This window comes from Nicotiana sylvestris, chromosome 8, assembly GCF_000393655.2.
Source record: "Nicotiana sylvestris chromosome 8, ASM39365v2, whole genome shotgun sequence".
Classification (NCBI taxonomy): Eukaryota; Viridiplantae; Streptophyta; class Magnoliopsida; order Solanales; family Solanaceae; genus Nicotiana; species Nicotiana sylvestris.
In genome coordinates this window covers 17,064,427-17,077,486 of record NC_091064.1, presented here as the reverse complement: position 1 = coordinate 17,077,486, position 13,060 = coordinate 17,064,427, and the positions used below count along the sequence as shown (strand labels likewise).

At 35.4% G+C, this 13,060-nt stretch overlaps 1 protein-coding gene and 1 non-coding gene across 4 annotated transcripts; one reads left to right on the top strand and one right to left on the bottom strand.

The window, feature by feature from the left end:
* Positions 1-877: 877 nt before the first annotated feature.
* TRNAF-GAA (transfer RNA phenylalanine (anticodon GAA)) lies at positions 878-950 on the bottom strand. Its single transcript has one exon. It is a non-coding gene; the product is annotated as a tRNA-Phe (tRNA).
* Positions 951-2,056: 1,106 nt separating this feature from the next.
* LOC104244891 (probable hexosyltransferase MUCI70) lies at positions 2,057-8,494 on the top strand. Of its 3 annotated transcripts, none has more exons than XM_070155445.1 (9): positions 2,057-3,002; positions 3,695-3,892; positions 4,020-4,230; positions 4,368-4,477; positions 4,560-4,759; positions 6,539-6,642; positions 7,114-7,301; positions 7,429-7,628; positions 8,013-8,494. In XM_070155445.1, exons 1-9 carry the CDS (start codon positions 2,876-2,878, stop codon positions 8,211-8,213), a joined length of 1,539 nt encoding a protein of 512 aa, XP_070011546.1. In that variant the 5' UTR covers positions 2,057-2,875; the 3' UTR covers positions 8,214-8,494. The 3 variants fall into 3 exon arrangements, with proteins under 3 accessions (XP_070011546.1, XP_070011544.1, XP_070011545.1); XM_070155443.1 differs by having other exon boundaries at positions 2,058-3,002; positions 3,638-3,892; XM_070155444.1 differs by having other exon boundaries at positions 2,059-3,002; positions 3,692-3,892.
* The last annotated feature ends 4,566 nt before the right edge of the window (positions 8,495-13,060 follow it).

Below are 13,060 nucleotides of genomic sequence, written 5' to 3'. Positions count from 1 at the left end.
CCAGATTTTGGCGTCTGTTCTGCCGTATCCTCTGTGTGTCGTTCAGGTCTGTAGGGCTCGTTTCTTGGGGTCTTAGGTTAGAGATGAAGAAGGCAGTAACTGGTCGTTTGTGTGGTTGGCGTAAGGTTCAGGGGTGGCCGTTAGGTGGTTGGCGTGAGGTCTAGCGGCTGAAGGTGGTTATGGAGATTAGGGTTTTTTGCTTAAGAAGATGATGAAGAAGGGTCAGCTGGTTCAATGAAGAAGAAGATGGCCTATGGTTTTTTTTAAGTTGTGTCCATGAACAAGAAGATGATACCCAAAGTCCTCTTTTTTTTGTCAAAAACGGCTGATGCCTCTTGTAAGGATTCTAGTTTTTTTTTGTCATAGTTTTATTAGGGTTTTAGAGTTAGGTTAGCGGGTATTGGACTAAGGGTAATTGGGCTTGGATTTAGTAAATTGGGTTGGACCATATCTTTTGGGTTAGGCTAAGAAGACCAAATAATGCAATGTATCTATAAAGTGTAAAAATCACACTTAATTAAAATAAACTAATATAAAACTAAATACTAAAAGCGAACCTAATTTTTGTATATTTTTTAATTTTATAAAAATTAGATAAATCAAAAGTAACTAAATAAAATATCTATTAGCTAAATAAGAGAAAATATTTTTGTAATTTTTATTTTTGTGATAAGATAAAGTATGAGAGTCAAAATTATTTAAATTAGCGATATTAGACCTAAACTAAATATTTAACACTGAAATGTGTAAAATCTCGGGGAGGGTCAAAAATCACATGTCTACAGGATGATGAACAAATAAATCTATTTGTCAAGTTTTTAGGCGGTAGCTTTCAAAGAGAAGTGGGCTGGAAAACAAAAATCACACAAAAATAATATGCGGTGAGCATGGATCGAACAAGCGACCTTCAGATCTTCAGTTTGATGCTCTTCCAACTGAGCTATCCTCGCAAAGAAATGTTCTGCACCGGCCGAGAATCGAATTCGGGTCTGTATCGTGGCAGAGTACTATTCTACCTCTAGACCACGGGTGCTCCTTGCCCCTTGTCTATTATATTTTTCTTTTTCAATAAAACATTTGGGACCTAATTATGCTGGACTTGGTTGCACACAGTGATTTAAAAGGCGTGGGCATGATGCAGGATATTTTACCTACTATGAGGCGAGGCAAAAGCCGCATGGATCTTTAATTTTTTAATTCATAAATTAATAAAATAGTATAATAACATAAAAAAATAAAAAGTACACTAAAAGTTCAAGAAAAATATAAATGTTTAAAAAGACTCATAGAAAATAAAATATCTAGCATATTTTACCAGCATAAACAATCAATAATATTAATGTTACTGGAAAATATAAATCAATTATAACGTCTTAACTTTCAAATAATAAGAAAATTATTATTTTAAGTAATATTATTAAACTTAATATTTTATTTTCCTAAAAGTAAATAATTAGTTTATTTCACCAGTGCTGTAATTTAAAATATTACTCGTTCATGAATAAATAAAAAATTACTTTCAAATGGTAAAATAATAAAAGCTTGATACTTTTGAGAGACATAAAATAAGATATGAAGACCAATAGCAAGTGAAAATATAAATTTTGGCTATCTATTTTAGAAGAATGTTCAAATTATATTCACCTTTCACGTAATTCTCAATTAGTAAATATGCAATATTATGACTCGTTATTTGAGTTACTCTCAATCTTCATATTCCTATATATAATAAAACTTTAATCATTCAGTTGTTAAAGAATTTTGAGAGTTAATAGTGCCAGTTAGGAAATTTGATACATGATTTGAGTAATGACTGTTAGGCGAGGCCCGAGCGTTGGATGTTAGAGTGTTTAGAACGTATAATCACACATTTGAGGCGTAAGCCTCACATAACTAAACCCCACGAGTTAATTCAGAGTGTTTTGATAGTGCCTCGGGGCACATATGTGGTGCATTCAATAAAGTATACACTAACTATTTTGTGGAGGAAATTGTTATTAATTTGACCTTATTTTGTGTCCAATGTGTTATTAATTTATTTCTATACACAGAACTCTACGAAGAAATTAATAAATTATACAAATATATCTAACCCTGAAAATGGAAAATTAAATTTCTTAAACTAATAATTACCTTGAACGGTGATCTGAGATTTGATAGGTTTCCACAAAACCCTAGGAATTAATTTCCACCCCCATCTCAATTTCAGTAACGTTTATTGTACTCCTTTTTTAATTTTGTATCTTTTGTTTCTATTGGAATGGTATTTTATATATTCTAGAACCAGCTTATGATTTTTCAGTTTTGATTCTTAGGATTGAATTGTTTTCTTTTAAAAAGATGATTGGTTTTTATTCTGGAGATAATTTGGTGAATTGGGTCTCTTTTTCTGGTTAAATTTAGCGCAAAAATTTGAACTTTAGAAACATAACAGTTGGGATTTTCTGGTTGATTTTTTATTTTGAGATCATTTGGTGAGTTGGGTGTCGTGTTTCTTAGTGCTTTTCTCGCCTGAGTGGGGGATTTTGTTGAAGTAATCCACATTTAGGAGGTGAATTTTGTACCAAGATTTGAACTTGGGAAAATAAAAGTTGGAATAACTGGTTGATTTTTGATTCTGAGATTATTGGTTGTGTTGGGTATCGTTTTTTCTTGGTGAATTTAGTGCTTTTTTCACCTGAGTGGGGGAATTTTGGTGAAGTAATCACATTAGGTGGTGAATTTTGTACCAAGATTTGAACTTTTGAAGATGACAAGTTGCATGTGAATGAGTAGAAGGCTAGCAATATTGGTCATTGGGTATGGTTCTTTGCAGCAACAGCTACCTCAGAACAATTCTGCTACATTCCAAACTACACCTTGAAAGCCAGCTAAAATGTATAAGGAGAAAGAAGGATTGTTGCCCTGGATCCACAAATTCGCGCCTAGAAAGAAGGTTGGGATGCTGCTGTTGTGTGCTGTTTCATTAGCAGTTCTCGTGTGGGTCTTGTTTGTTGACAAAGGTTTGGTCTCTAATCTTTTGCCGTTGCAGCTTTTTAAATTTTACATTAGCCGAAGCCAACTAGTTTTGGTTATTGAGATCCTAGTTGTTAGATCGATTATTTGATTAGGACTTAAACTCCAACCTTAATCTTTCAACATAATGGAGCATAAATTTAACTTTAAATGCGTACCACGTGATTCTGTTTTGATTTGTGCTGATTGGTAGCTACAGTTTGTCCTTCTAACACTCTGGGAAATAGCATATTTGATTATAATACTATGAAATTAACAATCTTATATAGCTTTATTCTTACTGTTACCCCAATCGTTTTGCAATTTTAAACATGAGATGCTCTTATGTTGTCAGTCATCCGATAATTATAGCTTTGGGCTTGCTAAAGTCTGAAATGGTTACCTTGGCTTGATGGTGTTTAGTTTTGTATCTTTTTTTAACTTTTCTTCATTAGGAGATTCGTGATTATGTCTAGTTTACACTGAAGATTCTCAACTGACATTTTGAATCTTCTTATCTGTCAGCTGAATAAATGATTTGATTTGGCTGTTCCATATGTGGGTGATTATAGATGACAGCGTCTTCCTTTATTTTTCTTTTTTTGTTTTCTGTCAACCTCTACAATTTTCAACTCTTTCATAGGTGAAGATGCACAAGAACTTAATGCCTCCATAACTAATAGTGTGTTTACTCCAGAAGCTGGACAAAAGGATAATTCTACGTATATTGAGTCAATAGAACGAACTAATGTTGGACAAAGTGCATCAATTGTCCAACCTCTTCCTCCTCTGCCTCCTACTGTATACTTCAAAGGATACACTCTTCCTCCTGGGAATCCATGTGAAGGCTTCACGTTGCCACCGCCGCCAGCAGATAAAAAGAGGACGGGACCAAGGCGTAAGTTTAACTTTTCATATATTTACCAATAATATGATTTTAAATATGTAAATTTCTTTCTGATGGACCATCTAGGTGAAAAAATGTAAGTTGCAGATTCTGAACTGGATGTTTACATTCTTTTCAGCATGTCCGGTATGCTACCTTCCTGTTGAACAAGCTATTGCGTTAATGCCTGATGCACCATCATTTTCTCCTGGGATTAGCAATTTGACTTACATTCGTGAAGAAAATTTAAGGAAAACCGAGTTCGGAGGTTCAGAATTTGGAGGATATCCTTCACTGATGCAAAGAAATAATTCATATGATGTAAGAGAGTCCATGAGTTTGCACTGTGGGTATGATATTTGAGAGCCCTCCTGGGCAGTTCCTTTATACTATAAAGCTTCATTTTTGTTGCACATTGTTGCACGATTTTCAATATCTCTTACTTTGTGTCGGTTGTGTTTATTTCTGCTGCAAATCCATGTGATAGATTTGTTAGAGGCATCAGGCCTGGACATCAGACAGGTTTTGACATTGATGATTCTGACCTTCTTGGGATGGAATCTTGTGGAGGTGTCCTCGTGGCATCAGCAATATTTGGTATTGATCTTTCCGTACACGCCCTCTGTCTTATTTCTTCTTGGATCTGGCTATGAGTTGTAACAAGTACATTCTTGGACAGGCGCTTTTGATTTGATAAGGCAACCAAAGAATATCAGTGAATATGCCAAGAAAAATGTCTGCTTCTACATGTTCGTGGATGAAGAAACAGAAGTCTTTTTAAGAGATTCTAGTGAGCTAGATGGTACCATGAGAATTGGTTTGTGGAGAATTGTCATTGTTCATAACCTACCTTATGATGATCCAAGGCGAAACGGGAAGGTTGGTTCTCTCAATGATATATTGCCTATGTTGAATAGCAGTTGAAATTTGTCAGCGTTATTAGTTGGGTATGGGTATTTATTGGAGTGCTTATCACGCTTTTGAAAATGTGACTGCATTGAAAGCTTTGAAAAGAATTTTGTTGAGTGGACAGGAGAATAGTAATGTAAAGGAATTTTCTTCCTTTTTTTTCTCCCCTAAACAATCCCCCTTTCCCCCACAAAGGTAATCCCAGAATTTTCAAATTATTGGCATTTATGCAGTCATTTACTAAGCCTCTTTTGTCGACTGCTTTTCATTCAGCATATATGATCATAATGTCTGTTTATTCCAGTGATTATTTGGAAGTGAACTGAAAAACAGTTCACTTAAAAGATAGTTTAATGTACTTAGATTAAATTCATGGTTGCTGAACCCATTCGCTGCAGAGCTACAATTTATATTGAGACAACTTTTGAGGAATAGCAGTTAAGATCTAGTTGGCAGCACTGCAACCAGTTAGTTAGTGAAAAGCCTTTGGCTCTGTTAGTGATAGCAGTTAATATTTATATGATTGGCAATTTCTGTTCCTTAAGATTCTTACAAGTGCATCTCTTCTATGTCCTTATCTTTTTGTCTGCTTTGTGTACACAATTATTTTTTCTATTCATTTTTGAAGTTTGGATACCTTTCTCAATGCCCATCTACACGTGGATTTAAGCTTTTCCTTTTCAAATCTTGAATTCAACAGCCGGGATCAGCCCTTGGTTGGCTGTTTCTTGAAATATCCTGATCTACAGTCAGTTTGTTTTTTCCTGGCTGCCTTAGGAGCTAGTATAAAATGCGTAATGCACAAAATGAACATGTTTCATGGATTTGTTCTTTTTTATGCACAACCTTCTTGCTGCAGAAGGCAATTATTGAGACATGAATAGCCTTTTGCTTTTGGCGATGAAACTTAATGTGATGTCAAGTATGACTACTTGTTAAGATCTTCCTGTTACCTATTACCTTTTGGAAAAGAGTAGGTAATGCTTTATGCTATCACTTCCTGTAGCAATTTGGATCCTGACTAGTCTTCCTTTTTCACGGGTCTCGTCTAGTACTCTATAAGTTCTATTCAGTCTTTTAAATGTTTCTTCTTTTACTTACTGTGGCATTAAGAAAATGACCCTTTGGATGGAAATACAGCATGAACAAGGAGATTTTTACTGAACTAGATTAGTGATTGAGCTTGATACTGATTTTAGGATTTCTTTGAGTAGTTTATGTGAAGTCTTTTCACTCAAACTTCTCTCCTTTATTTTCATCTGCATGATTGCCTTTCAGTAGGGCAGCTCTGCATTTTCTACATGGATTGACGTGACAAGGCTATATTCTTTTCTTTTTTGATAACGGTGGTGCCCAGCCTAGTTCACATAAAATAGGTACGGGGTAACTCTACCCACCAAGGCTTAGGCAGATCCGAAGAGTTCACCTAGCGTGTTTTGTTTTTTGTTGAGATTTGAACCATGGTCTCCAGTGGCTTTTACTCACTTCATTTACTGCCAGACAAGGCAATATTGGTTTCTTTCTTTTTGTTTGGCATTATTTGTTGTTCCCTTATCCCATTTAACTTTCTTGTTCTATTTATAATCTTCTGCACTGTGTATATGCTCATGAAATTATTATCTGATGGGATAGAAAAGATTTTCAGTATTTGAGAACCATTCATTGGCATGGTTAGTTTAGTGCTTCACCTGCCTAGACTGGTATTAAATGTAAAATTTTCTGATTAGTTTGTATTTGTTGACATTTTAGGTTCCAAAGCTTCTGCTTCACAGGCTTTTTCCCAATGCTCGTTATTCTCTATGGATTGATGCAAAACTTGAGCTGGTTGTCGATCCATATCAAATACTTGAAAGGTAGGCCTAAGAATAAATACATATTTCATATATTCAAAGCAAAACTTAAACTGTTGTCGGCAAAAATTTAGTCACCTCTCAGATTTTTTAGCCTCGGCTCTTCTATCATTTTTATCACATAAAAAATGCTCTTTCTGCTACATGCCAGTATTGCAAAATGATAGATATTGGTCACGATTGTATTATGATCTCTGCTAACACATTCTGGACACCTTCAACTATGCTTTTGCAATTTTTTCACACCTTACAAAGACGAACAAGTTATACTTGGTTTCTTTTCAGAAAGATCAATAAGTTGTACATAAAATTGCTCTTGTTGTGTGACTTAGATTAAGAGTAAGAGTATAAAAGGGCTAAATGACCCTATTTATCAGAGAAAACCATCTTAAAAGGATTAAGACTGCAAATATTGAATGCTGGGTTAGTGATGCAGAGATTTTATTGTTCTTTGTATTTTTATTTAAATTTCAGGTTCTTGTGGAGAAAAAATGCCAGCTTTGCAATATCAAGGCACTATAGGCGCTTTGATGTGTTTATAGAAGCAGAAGCTAATAAAGCCGCTGCGAAATTTGACAATGCTTCCATCGATTTCCAAGTTGAATTCTATAAAAAGGAAGGTCTAACTCCTTATTCCACAGCTAAACTTCCTATTACAAGTGGTAAGGATGTGAACGTCATTTTTCTCATCTTTCCTTACTACTTATGTACAATCCCCCCCCCCCCCTCTGAATTTAATGTAGTCAATTTGTCTTTGATAAATATTTTAGCATACTATTTTGCACGCAGATGTCCCAGAGGGATGTGTAATAGCAAGAGAGCACAATCCAATCTCCAATCTATTTGCTTGTCTTTGGTTTAATGAAGTGGACCGTTTTACTCCAAGAGACCAAATTAGCTTCGCCATTGTGAGAGACAAGATCATGTCAAAGACAAATTGGACTGTTAATATGTTCCTGGACTGTGAAAGGCGCAACTTTGTGGTTCAGGTGATCTTTATGTCTTTGCTTTTGGATTTTCAGTTGATTTTACCACGGCAAACAGAATTGGGGTTGAAAAAAAGAAGAAAAAGGCGTGCCTACTTGTACACGATTTCTTGAGAATTAAGAAAAAAGTTTCATAATTGCTAATGGCGATTTCTACAATGCATAGGAGATTCTTATGGTCGCAGGAAAAAACAATGCAATTTCGAGTTGCTACTTATTTAGATGACCTTTGAAATTCTCTTTTCTTACTTTCCTCTTTCTGTAAAAAAAAAAAACGATTTCACTTCGTGCATGCTTGAATAAGAACTACGCAATGCAATTTCAACCACGCGTTGTTTCTGTTATATGATAGATTAACTTTCTGCTATACTTTCTTGTTATCTGCAGGGATATCATAGAGACATTCTTGAGCACTGGGCTCCCCCGCCTCCACCTGGCGCTACTGAAATTGTTCATCCTCCTCCGCCTGTAGTCGATGAAACCCTACAGACCTCACGCAATGTTACAACATCAAATTATGTTACTGATCCCAGAAAGCGTGAGAGGGATAGGAAATCCAAGCGTCATAGAAAAGTTATAGGAAGTTAGGATTCTAACTTAAAAAGTTAAATTTTTTGCTTAGGCATATTCTTTTGTTTCCTTCCCTGTTGCAAAGATATCATATTTTTGGGGCTAGGAACTATGTTAGGTGAAAGTTATAGATGATAACAAAAAGGGCAGTATCAAGCAGGGGCTGATGCAACACTTGTGAACATGTTCATCCGAACTTAGTATTTTCGACGCTAAACATAAATATTAGTGATAAGAACCTTATAGTTCGAATTCATTAAATTTAAATCCCGACAATTTTAGATGAAATATTAGATGAAGTTTTGTTGTATATATAAACAATTTTTCATATCAGAGCAATATCTATGTAACGACTCATTTTCTGAACAAGTCGGGACCGGCACTCGATCACTGAACATGACCGAGCGAATCATCTCTGCTTATCAAATCTATTATAACTCCAAACTTTATATGCACTAAGACAATACTCCAACCAAATACTTTTGATTAATTTAAATATTTAAATAAATCAATTCCAAAACTTTATTCGTAGTAACTATTGAATTACTGCTAAGTTATTACCAAAAACATCTTAATCTTAACCCAATGACTATGTCTATGAAGCCTCTACTGATAAACTGACGCACTGCTCAGGACATGAGATTTCCTGGCCAGTTCTCTAAGTAAACAAAGAAATAACTAAATAAAGATGATTCTAAGGAATACTCCACGAACGAAAGCGGAGCTCACCAATAGCACTAGAAGAGAAGAAAGTCCTAACCAGTAGCCTGCTCGCCCGCAAAACTGGTTACTACGTTGTACCGCAGACCAACATACGTTCCCAAAAGAGAACGTCAGTACCATCCATTATACTTAGTGAGTCTCAACAACAGGGGGCGAAACTTTAATAACATATACATTACGAGCAAATGTTCTAAATGCATGTAAAACATAAAGCTTATAAGAATAATTCTAACATAATTGCATAATAGCAGTTTATGAATATTCTAAAAGAAATTCGTATCTTTTTCTTTCTTATAAAAAAAATACTTCACTTTATACTTTGGAAGTTCCAACTATCCTGAATTAATTCTGTCTCTGTCACCGTGTGATCGGCACGGGTTCGATCCCAACCTGATCGAATAGGCCCAATCCACGAGGTGCCACTCGCTTCATGGTTCTCAGCGCTCATGTATCATACCTTAGCATGGCTAAGTAAATTCTCAACAACGAGACCCTCGGCTCGTGTTCTCCCTAATTTGGCACAAGTAGTTTTAGGAAGTCAACGCCTTTGTCAAGACCCTCGGCCTGGACGATGACCCCTTCTCAGAATAAAGGATACTCCCAAAAATCTTTTCTTTCTAAAACTTCTTCTTGTGACTTTTCAAATCTAAATCTTTCAAACATACTTATTCTGGAATCCTTAAAGATAAGGTATGACATAAGAATGAAATAAACATTCAAAATTATTTCTAAAGATTCTTGCTTCTTCATGAATTTTCAACAGGAAAATGGCATATAAGAATAAAACAGAAATCCAAAAATTTATGCACATATATCAAAATAATCATCTAAACTTTAGTTAGAAAATAATTCTAAGCTAATAGGTACTTACTCACCCCAATTAAGTACATATAAATTCTTTTAAGCAATTCATTAAACACTTTGTATGCGTGCTTTTGTGAGTTAAACCACTTTAGTAAAGGGTTATATCAACTCACCTCAAAACTTCTCGAGCCAATACGTAGGCTCCAGTCCAATTAACACCAGTCAAACAATCGATTCTACAACAACCTGTGCATTTTAATCAATTTTAAAGTTTCACACCTAAACATGAAATTTATTGTTGATATACAGGAAGAAGGGAATTGGCTATTCAATTCTTACCTATTACTACTGTAGGGTAATTGACAATAGGGGATTTTATATACCTAAGTTCAAGAATTAGTGATTTGTAAAGATCCCTAGATTTTTCGTTGTCTGGCTCTCTGTTTCGTGAGTGAACAGAACATGCCCTTGCCTTCTGTCCTTGTTTACGTGAATGACAAAACCTAAGGTTCTGTTATTTTGTCTTCTGCCATTTTTCTTACGTGAATGACAGAATCCTAAGGTTTAAAGCCTTTGTTTCCCAACAACCCATTTTATGGGCTTTAAGTCTTTTTTTCCTTTTTGTTTTTTTTGACTTAACTAGTATTTAATGTTATTCACTTTTAATAATTAACAATATTAAAATTATTAATATTTCTCTAATTGTATATCCAATTATTTAAGTGTATATATATTTTTTCATTATAGGCAAGAAAATATATATATAGGGAAGAAAAATAATAATAATTTAATTCTATAATTAGTGTGTCTCAAAAATTTTATAAATTTGAGGAGTGTTACAATCTTTCCTCCTTAAAATATTCGTCCTCGAATGTTGCTACGGTCTTATTCTTAAGCTAACAATCATTCCTTAGGTCTTTGAACCTCTTAAGTTTTCTTAGCACTACTCACTCTTCCAAGGGACTCAAAATTTTGGCTAACTCCCTAAATTTTCAAAATTTCGGCAAAGTTTTCCTTGTAAATTGGACTATCCAAAAAAATATCCCTGTCACAAATACCACAACTACACCAATAATAACCAAATATACCATAACATGCCATTTATAGGCACCATACACAACTCATAAACTAGTTACATACACTCCGGCAAGGAGGTACCACAATAACCAACCAAATTCTAAAGAACAACATTTTACAAAAAGTAAATAACTTTAATGAATTAAATATACTCTGGCATGACGCTAAATTAGTAAATAACTAAAGATACCCTGACAAAAACTAAATTACTTCAGTAGCTAAGTATAATCTAGCAAGGACATAAACACATGCTAAATTGTATTTAATAAATAAAATATAAATGTCAAACCAAAGTTAGGTTCACATACCTTTTTCCTCAAATAAATATGGATATTTCTCTCTCATATCTTCCTCGACCTCCCACATAGCCTCTTTTGAATCATGATTACTCCACAAAACCTTTACCGATGCTATATCTTTTGTTCTCAACTTTCTTACTTACCTATCGAGAATTTCTATAGGTACCTCTTCATGAGTCAAACCTTCTTTAATTTCTATGGTATCGGCAGGTATTATATACAACTCATCATGAATGCACTTTCTAAGCATAGAAACATGAAAGACAGGATGAACAGAGGACAACTCAACGGGTAGCGCTAGCTTATAAGCCACGTTTTCTTTCTTTTCTAGAATTTCACAAGGTCCGATAAATCTAGGGCTAAGTTTCCCTTTCTTACTAAACATCATAACTCCTTTCATTGGTGAAACTTTCAAAAACACCTTATCACCAACCATGAACTCTAACTCACGATACCTCTTGTCAGAATAAGATTTTTGACGACTCTGAGCCGCTTTAAGTCTTTCTCTAATTAACTGAAATTTCTCTAAGGCCTCACAAACAAACTCTGGACCAATCAACAATACCTCTGCTGGTTCAAACTAACCCATTGGAGACCTACATCTTTGTCCATACAACCCTTCATAAGGAGCCATACCAATGTTGGCCTGATAGCTGTTATTGTAAGCAAATTCTATAAGTGGCAAGTGATCATCCCAATTACCTCCAAAATCTATAACACACATACGCAACATATCTTCGTGAGTCTGAATGGTCCTTTCTGCCTGGCCATCGGTCTGTGGATGGAAAGCGGTGCTTAAATTAACCTTGGTACTTAATCTTTTCTGAAATGCCTGCCAAAAATGCACCGTGAACTGAGGGCCTCTGTCAGATATGATTGAAACTGGAGTACCATGCAATCGGAGTATTTCTTTGATGTACAATTGCACATACTGCTCTGCGGAATCTGTCGTCTTTACTGGTAGGAAATGCACGGACTTTGTCAGTCGGTCTACAATAACCCAAATTGAATCATGCTTATAGTACGTGCGAGGTAGACCTACTACGAAATCCATATTAATCATCTCCCACTTCCACTATGGTATCTCTATATCTTGAGCTAGGCCACCAGGCCTCTGATGCTCGGCTTTGACTTGCTGGCAATTCCAACATTTAGCCACATGATCTGCTACTTGTTTCTTTATGCCTTTCCACCAATACAACTCTTTCAAATCTAGATACATTTTGGTAGCACCTGGGTGGATAGAGTACCTCGAACTGTGAGCTTCATCCATTATGGCCTTCCTAAGACCATCTACATCAGGCACACATAACCGATCATTCAACTTCAAAACTCCGTCACTTCCTAGAGTGAAAGCAGTGATTTCTTTGTTTTTGACTCCTTCTTTAACTTTACTAAGTACGGATCTTCATCTTGCTTAGCCTTAACATACGCAACAAGGGATTGCGTTAAGGCATAAGCAGTTATACCTCCTTCTTCGGTCTCATCCAATCTAATTCCATCATTTGCTAGTTTTTGAATTTTTCGACCCAAAGATCGCCTTTGCACTGCAAGATGAGCCAAGCCACCCATTGACTTCCTACTAAGTGCATCTGCTACCACATTAGCTTTGCCAGAGTGATAAAGGATATTGATGTCATAATCTTTCAATAGCTCGAGCCACCTTCTTTGTCTCAAATTTAATTCTTTTTGCTTGAAAATGTACTAGAAGCTTTTGTGATCCGTAAACACTTCAGAATGCTCGCCATAAATGTAGTGTCGCCATATCTTTAATGCAAACACCACTGCTGCAAGTTCCAAGTCGTGTGTGGGATAGTTCTTTTCATGATTCTTTAACTACGTGGAAGCATAAGCAATAACTTTTCCATTTTGCATAAGAACACTACCGAGACCAACTCTGGAGGCATCACAATACATTGTGAACCCACCCGAACCTGTCAGCAAGGTTAATACAGGTGCAGT

What these genes read in the sequence shown, in the direction of transcription:
- LOC104244891 (XM_070155443.1), top strand. Translation starts at nt 2,876, where the DNA reads ATGTATAAGGAGAAAGAAGGATTGTTGCCCTGGATCCACAAATTCGCG. An exon ending in GGTCTTGTTTGTTGACAAAG is followed by an intron (nt 3,003 to 3,637) that starts GTTTGGTCTCTA and finishes ACTCTTTCATAG; the next exon opens with GTGAAGATGCACAAGAACTT. An exon ending in GGCGCAACTTTGTGGTTCAG is followed by an intron (nt 7,629 to 8,012) that starts GTGATCTTTATG and finishes TGTTATCTGCAG; the next exon opens with GGATATCATAGAGACATTCT.